This window comes from Peromyscus leucopus, chromosome 4 (genome assembly GCF_004664715.2).
Source record: "Peromyscus leucopus breed LL Stock chromosome 4, UCI_PerLeu_2.1, whole genome shotgun sequence".
NCBI classification, from domain to species: Eukaryota; Metazoa; Chordata; class Mammalia; order Rodentia; family Cricetidae; genus Peromyscus; species Peromyscus leucopus.
Genome location: NC_051066.1, coordinates 808,492 through 826,036, shown reverse-complemented (window position 1 = coordinate 826,036; position 17,545 = coordinate 808,492). Strand labels below are relative to the sequence as shown.

The 17,545-nt window shown below is 43.1% G+C and overlaps 1 protein-coding gene across 1 annotated transcript in view; it reads right to left on the bottom strand.

Annotated features, from left to right (window-relative positions):
- Window positions 1–14,487, bottom strand: part of Psmb7 (proteasome 20S subunit beta 7) — a 60,797-nt gene extending 46,310 nt beyond the window's left edge. The window contains exons 1-5 of the mRNA XM_028856794.1: window positions 14,377–14,487; window positions 13,890–13,983; window positions 12,584–12,681; window positions 10,320–10,460; window positions 2,656–2,771 (exon numbers count right to left, since the gene is read on the bottom strand). Coding sequence (XP_028712627.1) covers window positions 2,656–2,771; window positions 10,320–10,460; window positions 12,584–12,681; window positions 13,890–13,983; window positions 14,377–14,438 — 511 coding nt within the window. The 5' untranslated portion in view covers window positions 14,439–14,487. The remainder of the gene's footprint in view (window positions 1–2,655; window positions 2,772–10,319; window positions 10,461–12,583; window positions 12,682–13,889; window positions 13,984–14,376) is intronic.
- Window positions 14,488–17,545: the final 3,058 nt, after the last annotated feature.

The following is a 17,545-nucleotide window of genomic DNA, read 5'->3' as shown; positions in this document are numbered from 1 at the left end:
TAATAAAGCACTTGCCAAACACATTCAATCTCTGGCACCACCAACAAATAAAATGAAACCCCCCCTTTACTACCACTTCAAGGAATTAGAGGGAAGAAATAAAAAACACTTCAATGGAAAAAAAATTTGAATAAATCAATTTAGAACAATTTTTAAATTATATCTTCATTTTTATTTTTTATTATTTTTTTATTTTTTATTTTTTTATTTTATTTTATTTTTTTTGGTTTTTTCTGAGACAGGGTTTCTCTGTGTAGCTTTGCGCCTTTCCTGGAACTCACTTGGTAGCCCAGGCTGGCCTCGAACTCACAGAGATCCGCCTGGCTCTGCTTCCCGAGTGCTGGGATTAAAGGCGTGCGCCACCACCGCCCGGCTTATATCTTCATTTTTAAAAGCATTACTGTTGTAGAATATTAGTTAAAGTGTGTTACATTTATTTATGCTGTTGAACATTTGTTTAATGAGGCAAAGATGTGTTGCATTCTTTTATGCAGCATTTGTTTAACTCTGTGAAGCTGTGTTACTGTGCTTGTCTAAAACACCTGATTGGTCTAATAAAGAGCTGAATGGCCAGTAGCAAGGTGGGAGAAAGGATAGGCGGGCTGGCAAGCAGGGGGAGAAATCTGGGAAGAGAAGAGATCTAGGAGCAAGAGAAGGAAGACTCCAGGGCCAACCACCCAACTACACAGCAAACCATGGAGTAAGAAGTAAAGAAAGGTATATAGGATAAAGATAAAAGCCCAGAGGCAAAAGGTAGACCGGATAATTTAAGTTAAGAAAAGCTGGCTAGAAACAAGTCAAGCATTCATAAAAAAGAATAAGCCTCCATGTATGATTTATTTGGGAGCTGGATGGCAGGTCCCCCAAGAGAGCAAAGAGTAAAAAACAACCAATAACACATGACAAAGACCCATTCATGTCTGCAAGCATGGTTGTGCATACCTACAATCCCAGCCCTTAGGAGGTAGAGGCAGGAGGATCAAGGAGTTCAAGGCCACAGAGAATTTGAGGCCATCCTGGGCTATATGAAATCCAATCTGAAACAACAAAAACAGTAATTACAAAGACCCACCCACGTAGTAAGGTTCCCCAGCAAGGAGGAAACTACATTTACTACAAAGCACCTTATAGAGGGCTAGCCTACAAAATGGAACAGCCAAGTCTCCAACTAGCAATTCCAACTGTGCAAAGCGACCATCTTCCCAGCTCCAGAGCCAAGACAGAAAGGTAGATAACAAACAGCAAGAAACAGCAACCATTCAAAACTGGATTTACACAATTTGATTCAGAAATTTAACATAAACTTTCATTTGAAAATCTCAATTTTTCTAAGCACAATTTTATCACTTTCAAAAAAATTTTAATTAAAAAAACCACAACAAGCCAGGCGATGGTGGCGCTCGCCTTTAATCCCAGCACTCGGGAGGCAGAGGCAGGTGGATCTTTGTGAGTTCAAGGCCAGCCTGGTCTACAAAGCGAGTTCCAGGAAAGGCGCAAAACTCTACAGAGAAACCCTGTCTCGAAAAAGCAAAAACAACAACAACAACAAAAGATAACTACTGGTAAGCCAGGCCATGGAGCAGATTTTTCCTGCATCCAGTGCCAAACAACAAGCTGGAGCACAGGTATTGCTGACAATCAATTTACAGGTAGGAAACTAAGGTTCTCCACAATCTCTCAGACATCAGGTAGTTGGCAAAAGGGACTCTGTCACTCTAGCTTCATAAAAGAGCTTCTCTGGCTGGTGAGATGGCTCAGCAGGTAAAGGCAGGCACTTGCCATCAGGCTGGACGGCCCAGTTCGATTCCCAGAACCCAGATCAGTTGTCCTCTGACCACACGTGTGGCACATGTGCACCTGCCCACACAGGACTTCCTACCAGTATCAGCATGCTGAAAGGTGAGGCTTTCACTCTTCCCTCCACCTGCCTATCTTCTCCCAGGACCTGCTCAAGCTTCCACTGAACTCTCCCCTGCTTCCTGCCTGCCCACCACTCCCAAATCCTCTGAGCATATTCACAACTTTTTGCTTTTAGATCACTGCAAATTCTTCTATAGATACAAGAAATAACAATGAGTGATTCCCACATATCCTTGACCTGGTTTCCCCAGAGTTAGCACCTGATGTGACTACAGTACAGTATCACCTACACTACTGTCCTTCCTCTCAATAATTTTCACTTCCTAACATTGCTATTAACATAGTTTTATAGTTTTTTGTTTGTTTGTTTGTTTTCTTTTTGTTTTTCGAGACAGGGTCTCTCTGTGTAGCTTTGCGCCTTTCCTGGAAATTACTGTAGCCCAGGCTGGCCTCGAACTCACAAAGATCCACCTGGCTCTGCCTCCTGAGTGCTGGGATTAAAGGCATGCACCACCACCGCCTGGCAGTTTTATAATTTTTTAATTGTCTGTAGGTATCCAATAAAGAACTTCTTACAGGCAAGATAATTTGTTCACTACATTATTTATCAAATTATATAAATAATCTTTATATAAATTACCTCCCAAGTGCAACCCATAGATAAGCACTGGATAAACAGCAGCTGACTGAGTAACAGCTTTGGAATGCACTGTTGCCTCCCTTCACAATAATGGGAACAGTTCTTCAAAAGACCAATTTGTTGAGAGGAGTCTGAAACAAAAACATAACACTCACCCATGGTGACATAAGGTAATTTATCAGTTGATCCATGAGGATAGATGCTGTAGAGATGAGGTCCAGTAACATCTACTCCCCCCAAAACTAGGGCTGCACCAATGTAACCTTGATACCTGGGAATCAGAATAGACACAAGAAAAAAATGAGTTCAGATAACATCACTGTAGCTTAGGCAGAAGCTGCAAGTCAGAGAAGAGTTTTGCTTACATGTTTCATTAAGGAGTTACTGCTTGCATGGGAACCAAGCAGGGCAGGGAACTAAAATCAGTTAAACATCTACAATTTGCCACTGTAAACTGTGAGGTATACTACATGACTCACTGCAGCTCAGCCACCAAAACCACCTTTTAAAAAGCATTATCATTCCCATTTTATTTAAGAAAAAAAGGGAGGGAGGGAAGAAGAGAGGGAGGGAGGAGGAAAAAACAACAACAACAACCACAAATCAAAAAAGCTAGGACCATGGAGAATTTGTTTGATGTTCCTGAGTCAAGGCTCGCTTATTCCAAAGCCTATCACACTGTCCCCTTCAGCTCCCTGGGGTGGGCTGATAAGCTAGCCGGCGAGTCAGTTACCAGTGAGGAGCTGCTGTGTTCAAGCTGTTCTAACAAGCCGTCTCCACAGACAGTGGTTCATGTCACAACACCCTTCCCTCTGAATCAACAACCCACCACACAATAATCACAAATGCCAAGTAAAAGCAGGAAGTATTTCATTCTTCATGGCCTAAGAAGCTCTGACTCACAGAAGAAAGCTAGTTGTTCAGAAACCCCACCTGCCTCCCTCCCTGTAACTGTGCACACAGGTTTGGAACATTTGCTCAACTCTTTACCTAGCTGGTTATTTCCACAAGTTCCTTTCCCTGTACTGGCTCAGATTTTCACCATCAGGATGGCTGTGCTAGATGAACATGTTGGATTTAAAGTTTTCCACTCTGAACCTTTAGCTCTTTGACAAGAAAAAATGAAACCAACATATGCTGAACTATCTGTACTAATCACTAAAACACAAATAAGGAGCACAAAAGCAATGTTATTGCTCAGAGTAGAAGGGCTCCATGACATCCAGAAGCACAACTGTGAAATCCAGGATTTCCTCTGGCCCGTAATCACCAAACTGCTGACAATCTAACATTTTTAAAGTGGGAAATTAAAGGCTAGGAAAGAATTTTAGGAGCAGCCTGAAGAGAGGCCAGAGATGGCTCAGTAGATAAAGGTTCCTGCTGCCAAGTCTGATGATCTGAGGTTCACTCCCCAAGACTTACATGGTGAAAGGGGAAAATTAATTCCTCCTCCAAGATGTCCTTTGACCTCTTCCACATGTGCCCCATGACATGCACACTCAGACACGCACACACACTAAAAAGATGTAATTAAAAAATTTTGTAAGTTGTTTTAAAGTAGCTGGAGAGATGGCTCAATGGTTAAGGGTATGTACTGTTCTTGCAGAGGACCCAAGTTTAGTTCCCAACACGCACATCAAGAGGCTTACAACTGCCTATAAGTTTGGCTCCAGACAGACTTCCAAGGGTTCTTGTACCTGAATACACACACACTCCACACCCACACTCCAAACCCACACTCCACACCCACATACACACACAATTAAAAACAATTTTTTAAGAATCGGTATTTATTATTTATGTATTTTGCAAGGCGTAGCAGCCTGAAGAGGGAACATAGGCCGGTCTAAGGCTTGTTAGCAGCAGAGTCAAAACTGGAGCCTGAGAAACTGCACAGAAAAGCCAGAATGGCTGGATGCACTGTGCCCTGCAGTGTTGAACCTGTTCCACTGCCTGCTGAGGAGAGCATCTGAATAAATAAATAAATAAATAAATAAATAGATAAATAGATAAATAAATAAATAAATCTTTCCCTCCGTGCTATAATACCTTGGTATTATAGGTATCATGCCTTCAACGTTTAGACAAGTGTAGTGGGTATTTGTTCCACTGATGACCTTGGGGTACCAGCCCCTAGGATGTGGCCTCGTCTAGCTTAAGATCTGAGAAGTAGGTGTTCAGGCCCCTTCTCTCAAGAGCACTTAGATGGTGAAGACCAGGCCAGGTGATGTGAAACAGTGTCACCTTCTAGGGACTCTGCGACTGAAATTGCCATATCCTCTATCAGTGAGTTATTCCCCAAACAACCCCTTAATAAACAGATTATCGGTAGCCATGGATTTCAATTTCTGTATTAGACAAGTGACTGGCATCCTTAAAATCTGAATCAGAGGGTAAAGTTTAGTAGCAGAGCACATGCCCAGGATATGAAGGCCTGGGTTTAAGCTCCAGCACTGAGATAGTAACACAAAAGCCTTGATCCAGAAATCCTACTTCCAGGTCTCCAGTCCAAGAATATGTAAGAGAAATATACAGAAATGTGTTTATCACAGCACTGTTAGTGACGTAAAAGCAGCTGGAGAAATGGCCAAATAAACTGTTATACATAAGAGACCATTAAGAACCATACCTTTTCTCATTCACTATTGATTGTGGAACGATCTTCCGGTTCTGACAATGTATATCGAAGGCTAAATCTGCCTTTATGAATCATGGAATTTTTTGGAGCCAAGGAACTCATTCTAGAATATAGCCTAAGGAATTAATTATGAAACCACCCAAAGATTCATGGAAACATCTTCATGTGGGCAATACCATTAATGTTCAAAAATTGATTACTGTAACATAAGACAACACTAAAGTTATATATTATATAGTTAAATATATATATGTATATTGATAACATACATTGATAGTTGGTACTTAAAATTTTTGTGAGTCAGCTCTCTTTGAAAATTTACTAAAACTCAGGAACCTTTGCCTCTAACAGGTATACACACTTAAATATTTTCTTACTTCATGTGGTTCTAGGTCTCTAGAACTCTTCCCTGGGCTCAAGAGAACTCATGGGTCTGAGCTCTCTACTAACAGCAACAATATACACAATACATACAGCATTGTATACAGGGCAAGCTATAAAGAAATACATGTACTAGCATGTCATTCCTGTTAATGCATGAACATGAGGCTGTGGGTAAAGCATAAAAGGTCTGAAAAAAATTCAAATAAAAAACTTTAGGCTGGGCGGTGGTGGCGCACGCCTTTAATCTCAGCACTCGGGAGGCAGAGCCAGGCGGATCTCTGTGAGTTCGAGGCCAGCCTGGGCTACCAAGTGAGTTCCAGGAAAAGGCGCAAAGCTACACAGAGAAACCCTGTCTTGAAAAACCAAAAGAAAAAAAAAAAAAACTTTAGAGCCACGTAGTGGTGGTGCACACCTTTAACCCCAGTACTCGGGAGGCAGAGGCAGGTGGATCTCTGTGAATTCAAGGCTAGCCTGGGCTACAGAATGAGTTCCAAGATAGGCTCCAAAGCTACACAGAGAAACTGTCTCAAAAACAAACAAACAAACAAACTTTAGCCCCATTGCAGACACTGTATCAGTCATATATATGTCTGTGTGGACGCATAAGCACCATGCTGCACATGTGGAAGTCAGCAGACAACTTACAGAAGTCTGTTCTCTCCTCCACCATGTGGGTTCTGAACTGCCAAACTCAGACTTTTGGGCTTGGCAAGCAGGTGCCTTTACCTGCTTAGCTAGCTCAGCCTCTCTTTCTTTATCCCCTGTAAGTCAAGGAGACAAAAACTATCACTGGCATTTTCCAAGAAAAAAACTTATCCTTAAAAGTGTAAAACAGCCCATTGGTAGTGGCCATGCCTTTACTTCCAGTATGAGAGGCAGAAACATATGGATCTCTGTGAGTTCAAGGCTAGCCCGGTCTACAAAGCAAGTTCCAGGACAGCCAGGGCTACACAGAGAAACCCTGTCTTGAAAATCAAAAAAAAAAGTGTAAGATGACAGGCAGAGGCAAGCAAATCTCTGAGTTTGAGGCCAACCTGGTCTACAGAGCAAGTTCCAGGACAACCAGGGCTACAGAGAGAAACCCTGCCTCAAAAAATAAATAAATGCGCCGGAAGTCTAATTAGCGAGAAAGAGGAGGGTTTATATGGGCAAGAATTGTTGAAACCAAGGTTGGATAAAGCACAGGGACAAATAGCCAAACGAATGGAAACACATGAACTATGAACCAAAGGCTGAGGGGCCCCCAACTGGATCAGGCCCTCTGAATAGGTGAGGCAGTTGATTGGCTTGATCTGTTTGGGAGGCATCTAGGCAGTGGTACCAGGTCCTGGGCTCATTGCATGAGTTAGCTGTTTGAAACCTGGGACTTATGCAGGGACGCTCGGCTCAATCTGGGAGGAGGGGACTGGACCTGCCTGGACTGAGTCTATCAGGTCGATCTCAGTCCTCAGGGAGGCCTTGCTCTGGAGGAGATGGGAATGGGGGGGGTGGGCTGGGGGGAAGGGGAGGGGGCAGGAAGGGTGAGAACAAGGGAATCCGTGGCTGTTATGTAGAACTGAATAGTATTGTAAAATATAAAAAATTTTTTAAAAAAGAAATTAAATAAATAAATAAATAAAATTCTAAGATCCCAGGCTGGGTAGTGGTGGCACACATCTTTAATCCCATCACTCAGGAGGCAGAGACAAGCAGATCTCTGAGTTCGAGGCCAGCCTGGTCTACAGAGTAAGTTCCAGGACAGTCAGGCTACACAGGAAAACCCTGTCCCAAAAACCAAAAAAAAGGAAGTCTAAGATGGAGCTAGAGGAATGTCTTAGCAGTTAGGAGTGCTTGATGCTTACAGAGGACTTGAGTCCAGTTCTCAGCATCCACATCAGGTGGCTCACAACTGCCTATAACTCCAGCTCCAGGGATCCAACACCCTACTCTGTCCTCTGTGCGTGCATCACACAAAATCACAGCTGGCAGTTCTTGCCCCAGAGCACTACAGATGCAAAGTCTTTTTCCTTTAAACCACTCTTACTTTATGTAACTCACCCAAAATGTCACCAGATACAAAGGACAATACTACCTTGGTTTAAATTTTTCAATGCTCCTCTCAAAACATTTGACAAAATTTAACTCTGGCCAGGCATGGTGAAACACACTTTCAATTCTGTGAGTTCAAAGCCAGCCTGAACTGGTTCCAGGTTAACCAGAGATACAGTGACACCCTGTCTCACAAAATAAGTAAATAAATAATCTTTACAAACTGTACTAAATAAAAATGAACCACTGGAGAGAAAAAAGAGACTGTAGAAACCTTAAAACACTATAGAGAGATTAAATATTTTTAAATTATTTTGCTAAATGCCTTAAATAACAAGCATGAAACTGTTTTATATGCAATAGGCTATATGAGCCACCAGAGGGAGCTTTATATTTAAAACTAATACCTAGATATATTTTTTTAAATCAGTGTCTTATATGGTCAGCTGGTCTCACGCTGTAACTGAAGCATTTATTTGGCGGCAATAATCCCCTGTGTTAGCGGTGGCTTCATATACCAAGCACTGAGCAGCAGAGGAGAGTTAAGTCAACAGGCCTCTCACCTGTGGCTCGGGCTTCTGCGGTCTCCTCTGTAGAGTACGTCCCTACCCTCCCTGCACAGACCCATTGAGAATACAAAGCTATGCTACAAGGACCTCAAATTCTCAGGAAAGCCAGTGCACAAGGACAATTAACCAGAGTCAAAAAAGGGATATGACAAATATATTCCTAAGCCAAAGGTGACATTGACCACACAATCCCTGAAAGTTACTGCCACATTATCCTATCTTCATTCTATTTTTTTTTTTAATTTTTTTTATGTGAGTTGGTATTTTGCCTACATGTATTTTTATGTGAGGGTGTAGAATCGAGTGGAAATGAAGTTACAGACAGTTGTGAGCTGCCATGTAGGTGCTGGGAATTGAACCTGGGTCCTTTGGAAGAGCAGCCAGTATTCTTAATCACTGAGCTACTTCTCCAGTCCTTAATTAAAAAAAAAAAAAGACAGAAATTTGTATTTTTAATTTAAATCTCCCAATTTATAATTATTGGCTTCTATTTTATTTTCAAAGTCATGTGACCTATATAAACCTTTTTTGGCCAATGATCTCACGACATTCATAGGGCAGGTCTCTAAAAAGAATGGATGCCCTAAAGATAAGACAGGCCCAGGAAAGCGGGCACTATTTCCACTATAACAGACCTGTGAGGGCTGATCTTGGTGGTCAACTAACACACCTGGGAAGAGGGAACCTCAACTGAAGAACTGCCTCCATCTGACTGGCCTAAAGGCACTTTTCTTGATTACTAGTTATGCAGGAGAGCCCAGCCCACTGCAGGCAATACTGTTCCTAAGCAAGTGGTTCTGAACTATATAAAAATAAAAATCTAGCTGGGCGGTGGTGGCACACATCTTTAATCCCAGCACTCAGGAGGTAGAATCAGGCGAATCTCTGTGAGTTTGAGGCCAGCCTGGTCTACAGAGAGAGATCCAGGACAAGCACCAAAGCCACACAGAAAAACCCTGTCTCAAAAAACAAAACAAACAAAATCTAGCTAAGCCAGTCAGAAGGAGCAGTGTTCCTATGTGGTTTCTGCTTCAGGCTCCTGCCCTGATCCTGCCTTGGTTTTCCTGTAAGATATAACCTGTAAGATGAGGTTAAACCCTTCCCTTCCCAGATTGTTTTTGGTAAGGGTGTTTATCACAGCAACAGAAAAGCAAACAAGAAAAATACTGCTTCCCATTTATGTACAGTAAATGAGAAAACCAACTAAGGACTTTAAAACTTTTAAACTCGGGGAGGCAGAGGCAGGCAAATCTCTGTGAGTTCAAGGCCAACCTGGTCAGCAGAGTGAGTTCTAAGACAGCCAAAACTACACAGAGAAACCCTGCCTCCAAGGGGGGAAAATTTTAAAACCATCAAAACCTATACAAACATAAAGTATAATGGGATCACTGAAGGGGAAAAGAAGCAAAACTCCTATAAGCTGTGTATGGGAGTTAGCAAAGTTTAAATCATGACTTACTATGGCTCATTAAGCCTCAACTTGTTTATTTATAAACAGGACACAGCAATAGCCCTTACCTCAGAGCTAAAAAGAAATAGGAGACAGTGCACAGAGCACTTCAGCAAGGGTCTACAAGACCAGGAGGGAGAGTGGGTGAAATCAGTGTTGTTTTACCCACTTATATGTGACTACAAGTCATTTCTCACTTTACTGCTAAAAAAGGAAAGAAAAAACCATTTGTGTTGAAGTGCTGGGGAAATGGGTAGGACTTACAAGACAAACTCAAAGTACCATTTTACTGTGAACAAAAGTTGTCTTATGCAGTAATAGCTCTATGCTTCAAGAAATTACTCTACTGGCCACAATTCACGGCAAATCATCACCGTAAGATACATCAGACCATACAATCCATTTAGTTATCAAATGCCTTAACAATTAAAAAAAAATGGCAGCCAGGAGGTGATGTGAATGACTTTTATCCCAGTACTGAAGAGGCAGACACAGGCAGATCTCTGTGAGTTCAAGGCCAGCCTGGACAACCAAGGGTACAGAGAAACCGTCTCTAAAAATAAACCAACCAACCAACAAACAAAAAAATTAAAAATGGCTTCTAATTGATTTCTGGAACAAAATGTGTTCTTCTAAATATTTTCCCCCCTAATTTCCAGGGTTCCTTGTGCTAAAAATCTAAGATTTAAAAAACAAAACAAAAAAAAAAAAAAAAACGATATTACAGAAATCCACACCTTGGAACCTTACCTAAAAAGCATCTGCTTCAACATCCGATTAGCAGTCACAACTCTCGGAAGGCGGCCAGTGGTGAGAGAGTGGAGCTCCAAGTTGGAAGAAATAAGCTGGGTTGTCATGTCTGTGTCTGCAGCTGTCCCCGCACCACAGCAACTGGAAATACCACAGAAACTTAGCTGGCATTCAATTATCAGATGACTAACTTAGGAATAGAGCCTCTCTGAGCGGTGGTGACACACACCTTTAATCCCAGCACTCAGGAGGCAAAGGCAGGTGGATCCCTGTGAGTTTGAGGCCAGCCTGGTTTACAGAGCGAGTTCCAGGACAACCAGAAATAGATACAGAGAAACCTTGTCTTGAAAAACCACCACTTTTGCTGGGTGGTGATGGCACACACCTTTAATCCCAGCACTTGGGAGGCAGAGGCAGGCGGATCTTTGTGAGTTCGAGGCCAGCCTGGTCTACAGAGCAAGATCCAGGAAAGGTGCAAAGCTACACAGAGAAACCCTGTCTCGAAAAATGAAAAAAGGGGGGAAAAAAGAAAAGAAAAAAGAAAAACCACCACTTTATCAAAACAGAGAAAGAAATGGAGCCTCTCGGCTAACTCTACAAAGTTCAAGTTCATGCGAGGCATTCTGAGTTGTCTGCTATGCAACTTCTCTAACCAATCTTAAACATGAAATTGAGGACACACACCTAACTATATGCAAATATCCTCTCTATGGTGCAACGGGACATTTCAAATCATCCGTTTCTCTGCTTCAGAGTGCATGTGTTAGTCCTACAAGTGCATCCAAACTGTACCAAAAGAGCAAGGCAGTGATCAAAGTTTTACAATTCAATATCAATACTAGACAGCCTTGATTTATTATTTCAGAACTAAGTAAAGGAGGAATGGAAGAGAAGATTATAAAATGCCATAAAATAACACAGGTACAACAGGCCATGGGAAGTCAGAGGGCAGAGCAATTAATTCCTTTTTTTTTTTTCTGGGGTTGAGGACCGAACCCAAGGCCTTGCGCCTAGCAAGCGCTCTACCACTGAGCTAAATCCCCAACCCCTCCCTTTTTTTCTATCTATAATTTATTTTGTGTGTGTGTGTGTGTGTGTGTGTGTGTGTGTGTGTGTGTGTGTGCATGTGTGTGAGAGACACATTTGTGTCATGTAAGCATGTGGAGGTCAGAGAACATCTTTCGGAATTTGGTTCTGTCCTTCCACTATATGGAATCTGAGGATCCAACTCAGGTGGTCAGGCTTGGTGACAACCATCCTTACCTGCTTACCTCATCAGCATTGAGAACAATGAATTCTAATTGATAAGGAAAAGTGTTTTGTTTTGTTTTTCGAGACAGGGTTTCTCTGTGTAACAGCCCTGGCTGTCCTGGAACTCACTCTGTAGCCCAGGCTGGCCTCGAACTCAGAGATCCGCCTAGCTCTACCTTACTAGTCCTAGGATTAAAGGCATGCAAAACCACTGCCTGGCAAGGAAAGGTTTTTATCAGCTGGGTTTAGAAGAACAGAAACAGTTTAAAAGCAGAAAGAACAAAGGGCTACTTTTATTTTGTTTTTTAAAATATTATTTATGATGGTATGTGTCTGTGTGAAAGTCTGCATACAACTACGTGTGGGTACTCTCAAAAGCCCAAAAAAGGGTGTTAGAACCCTTGTGCGGGCTCTAACTCTGTGTTCTACAAAGGTATAGCAGAACCTGTGAACATTACTATAGAAACCAGAGGCAGAAATGCCAATTAAAAAACTGCCATTGTCCAGGTGAGAAAAAAGAACCTAAATAAAGGTCTCAGGAGAGGGAAAAATAGAAAGGAATGCATTCAAGAGGCACTGGGTGGCAGAACCTTCTACCAACTAACTCAGACTGAAGCCACAGGAGGACTTGCCCATGAGGAGCTCAGGCGGCACGGGCGTGGAAATGTTTGGAGCTATTTGTCTGACACAGCCTTATTCACCCTAGACTGGCCTCCTGTGTAGGCAAGGAGGACCTTGACCTCCTGATGCTCCTGCTTCTACCTCCCCAAAGCTAAAACTGCAGCGTGCCCACTACTCCCCACTTTCTGCAGTGCTGAAAACAGAACAGGACTCTTCAAGCCAGCTAAGCACTCTGCCAATCAACATGCATCCCAGCCTAGAAACACATGAAAGGGACTTAGAAAACACATGCTGAACCGCAAGCAGGCTGCAAGGAGGATGGCAGTAATGGTCAATTTTTAATATTGACAGGTTAGAAAATTTCAGAGTAGTCCAAATTTATCAATACTTACTAAATATTAGGAGATATGAAGTGAATTTTTGAACAGTTTTTGTCAGCAACAACCATCCCTTCAGTTGCTCTTGTGTCTGCTCCAAGAACTATGCCATCCTATTAAAAAACAAAAAAGAGAGGTTTTCAACAATTTTATATACATATTATTTAAGAAAAACAATGTTGGCCATTCTCTGCTTCCATAATTCCATATCCCCAGGCAAAATCTCTACCAAAACTATTATTGTCCTACATTCTAAATATGTCCTTAATGTTACTGGCTGAATCCTAAGGTGATTACAACTTATTTCCATTTTCAAACAAGGCTCAGGGATTGAGTAAATTCCTTACAAATCATAGAGCTAAACTGAGAAGAAGAAAAAAAAGTGAAATGAAGACCCATAATCTTTCCATTAAAATAGCCACCTATGGGCCAGCAAGCTTGTTCAGCAAGTGAAAACACTACCTGTGCAAGCCTGGGAAGCTGACTTCTACCCCAAGAGTTCACATGAAGTGAGACTGGATTCCACCATGTTGTTCTCTGACCTCTACACTCATCCCATGGCATATGCACACTCACACATACTAGACAAAATTAAGTAAACAATCACCTGTCTACTAGGTTTCTTTCTTTTTTACTTTTTGGTTTTTTGAGACAGGTTCTCTCTGTGTAGCTCTTGCTGTCCTAGAATTTACACTGTATACCAGGCTGGCCTTGAACCCACAGAGACCCACCTGCCTCTGTCTCCCGAGTGCTGGGATCTCTTCACCTATAACAATGTTAATCACTGGTCTTTATGATCTTTAAGTTTAATTCAGGATTTATCTCCATTTGATGGATGAGGACATAGTGACACCTGCTTTTAACCCCTTAAACTCTGCATTTGGGAAACAGAAGCAGATGAATCTCTGTCAGTTTAAAGCAGCCTAATCTACATGGCATGTTCCAGGACAGTCAGGGCTACACAATAAGACCCTGTCTCAAAGGGAGTGAGGTGGGGGTCTGAACTGCCCAAAATTGGAAGCAGCATCAATGCATTAAACATCTAGACAAATCCATCTTATCCCAATTCTACCTTTTCCCATTACATCATCCTGCTTCCTACAGTACTTTAAGAAAAAACAAACTGCCTTCATGTCAAAAACGTCAAAATGAATAAAGAATACAAACTACTAAATATGTAAAGTCTACTGGCAAAAGCAGTTTCTTATGAAAGTCCTTTTCATGATGTACCCTGACATATGCACTACCATATCTAGCTCAAGCTTGGAGGAGTCCAAGTGGCCTACCTGCTAACATGGGTCGTCAGGCTTTCTCGGCTTACCTTGTAGACTACTCCCGCGATGGTAGTGCCAGTTTTCCGGGCTTTCGGAAGTTTGAACCCCTTCTTTGCAAAATCAGCTTCCAAGACAGCATTCCTGAGGGAAAGCGCAGAAATCAAGTGTTGGAGGACAAGACCACAATTGTGCCCCAGTGGCACGAGAGTGCTTAGGAGGGAACTCAGTTTACTTTCACCCCAGCGTGTTCACTGCATCCTCCCACCATCAGCACAGCACCATGCGCAGAGTCACAGATCGGGGCTGTGGCCTGCCTAACGCCATGGGAAGCACCAAGTTCTTACACACTGGCAAAGGGATGGGGCCCCGGGCCTCCGAAGCAGCCCGCGCTGGGGCCCCGGATTCCCTGAGTCACACGGCTGCGGGCGCCGTTCCCACGCTCCTCACGTCCCTGGCCCAGGCCACCGCCCAGCTCCGACCCGAGGCACCGAACCCCCACCCACGCCTCGACTGCGGCCCGTGGCATGGACACACCTGCGGCAATTATCGAAAGAAAAACCTCCGACGGGTGCCTGAAACACCGATACTGCCGCCATCTTCCCAAGAAAGTGTTTCCGGGCCAAGGGCGGAGCTAACAAAAAAAACTGAACACTTCCGGCGCTGCGGGCGAACGGGATGAGAGGGCGGAGCAAACTTCGAACTGGCGCTGTAGATCATAGAGTTCCTGAGTTCTCGCTCTCTAGAGAGGCTCGGAGGTGTTTCAAGTACATTGCCTCAAGCTCTGGGGAGGAGAAACTGACGACAGCTGCAGGGATGGGGTTTGTTCAGTCAGATAAAATTCGCCCAATTACCAAATCTCCTGACTTTCCGATCAGATCTGTTTCTACCGTTAGTTAAAATCCAGGGACATCGACGCCCAGGTCCCAGGCATAGCCCTTGAGCAAGTCCTTTGAACACTGGTTTCCTCCTGTCTAGTGGAGCGTTCACCCTCCTCAGAAAGCCAAACAGGCACATGCAAAGATGTTCCATGCCGTGAGTCATCAGGGAAATGCAACCCAAAATTCCCCTTGGGACCTATGAAAATGGCTGGAATCAGACAGGAAATCACAAGTGTAGGAGAGAATGTAGAAAAAATTTAACTCTCATGTGTGACAAATGGGAATGTAAGATAGTCTGCAGCTCCAGAAAATGAACTGGAATTTGAACCAAAATTATCAAAATTTCAGAACTGAAAACTTAAGTTCACAAACACTTCTACACAAATTGCATAGCAATGAGATTCATAACAGGCAAATATAGAAAGAACTCAAATGCCCAACACTGGATGAATAAATAAACGAAATGTGTATCTACACAGTGGAATAGTATTCAGCCATAAAAGGGAAAGAAACATGATACCTACTAAATCAGGAATGAACCTTGAAAACAATTTGCTAAAATTGAGAGGCCAGGCCTGAAAAAACTGCATATTGTATAGTTCCATTTATGTGTGGTATGCATGTGCATGCTTGTGGTAAGCATGTTCATATATCTGTGGGTGCGTGTGTGTGTGTGTGTGTGTGTGTGTGTGTGTGCATGTGTGTGGATGTGTGTGCATGTATGTGGATGTGTGTGCATGTGTGTGCATTTGTGTGTGCATGTGTGCATTTATGTGTGCATTTGTGTGTGCATGTGTGTGGATGTGTGTGTGCATGTGTGTGTGCGCGTGTGTGTGCATGTGTGTGCATGTGTGTGGATGCCCAAGGTTGATGTCGGGAGCCCTCCACCACCACTCTCCACCTTACTCATTAAGGCGTGGTCTCTCAGTTGAACCCAGAGCTCACTAACACAAGGTGGCTAGCCGTCTTGCTCCAAGGATCCTCTTTGAGCACTGGCATTACAGGCTGACTGACACATCCACCCAGCATTCACATGAATCTTGGGGATTCAAACTCCAGTCTTCATGCTTACATAGCAAGTTCTTCAACCATTGAGCCATCTCCCCAGCCCTATATGGTTCCATTTATATGATGTATCTTTAAATAGGCAAATCTATAGAAACATAAAGTGAATCAGTAGTTGTTAGAGCTGGAGAAGGGGCATTGGGTTGTTTAATGGGCACAGAGTTTATAATGTTACACAGCATTAAAAATGTAGCATTATGTAAATTTTATCACAATCTTCTACTGGTAGAACTTTAAGACTTGTGGAAGTCAGGAAAGTTGGGGGTTTTTTTGTTGTTGTTGTTCTGTTTTGTTTTGTTTTGTTTTCTGAGACAGGGTTTCTCTGTGTAGTTTTGGTGCCTGTCCTGCATCTCACTCTGTAGCCCAGGCTGGCCTGGAACTCACAGAGATCCACCTGGCTCTGCCTCCCAAGTACTGGGATTAATAGGAACTTAGACAATAAATGACAGCCTCCATAATTATGAAATTAATCCATTTACAAATATGTATTAAGCACCTATTATGTGCCTGGCATGGCTCTAGCTGTAGATGGATGAATAATGAATAAATAGCATACCAAGTGTCGAGAACCAGTGTCACAGCTATGTATTTAATAAATGTTCACTAAAGATTCGCACTGGACATGGTGGCACACACCTTTAGTCCCAGCATTGGGAGGCAGAGGCAGGGAAATCTCTAAGTTCAAGGCCAGCCTTGTCTATGAAGTGAGTCCCAGGACTGCCAGGGCTACACAGAGAAACTCTGTCTTGAAAAAAGCAAATGAACGAACAAAAAAAGGTTAAATTCTCTTTGATTGCATCTCTGGGTCTTTTAAAATAAAAGAAATTCTAATTTTAAAGCCCTATCTCCCTGTGCTAAAAATAATCTAGGAGAGCGGGTCCTAACCTAACCTAGCCTGAGTCCTTTATAAAAAGGGGAAGTTGGTTGACAACCACAGATGAAGATTAAGTCAGTTCCTTGTCATGTTTCCACAGCTGGGGAAAACAAAGACCATGCATCAAAAACCCAGAAAACAGGCAAGGGGCTGGACCAGACTCTCCCACATGACCTCAAAACGAATTCATTGTATTTCCAAATTCCTGAACTATGAGACAACACATTTCTGTTGCCTGCATGGTCCAGCTTGGAGTACTGTGTTATGGCTGCCTAGTGAAGTTGGGCACATCACAAGTTTACAAGCTAAAAAAGAGAAAATCCCAGAACAAGTCCCTCTGGTGTGGGGTGTAAGTAGGAGTGGGATGCTTTAGAAGTCTGGGCGTGTAAGCTCATGAGATAAGCAAGAGGAACAGATGAGAAATGACAAGACCAAACTCTAGATGTGGCTTTTGGGAGTCAGGAAAAGCCTGCAGCAGAGGGAGGTCCAGAGATGAAAAGATGCTGTGTCCTTCTGTGGGATCTGGTGGTAGCTGTGGAGCCACTGACAATTTTCCAGCTGTCACCGCCTCTGAAGATGGTCTGCAGAGCCCAGCAGAGGGCGACTGACAGCCTTCTGGAGGCCTGGGAATAGACAGTAAGTGGCTGAGCCAGAGGCCAGCCAATGAGTGACAGCTCCAGGCAGACCAGGCATCAGACGCTGTATTTCTGACTATGATCAGTGAAGCTCTAGGCCCAGCACTAAGAGCCCTGCTCAACATTCTTGTTTAGTTTCTCTGCTGTTCCCTGGAACTTCAGCCCAGCCTAGAATGCCCATCCTTTGTCCTGGACACTGTCCCACTTACCCCTTGGCTGCAGAGCCTTACTGATCAGTGAAGCAATGACTT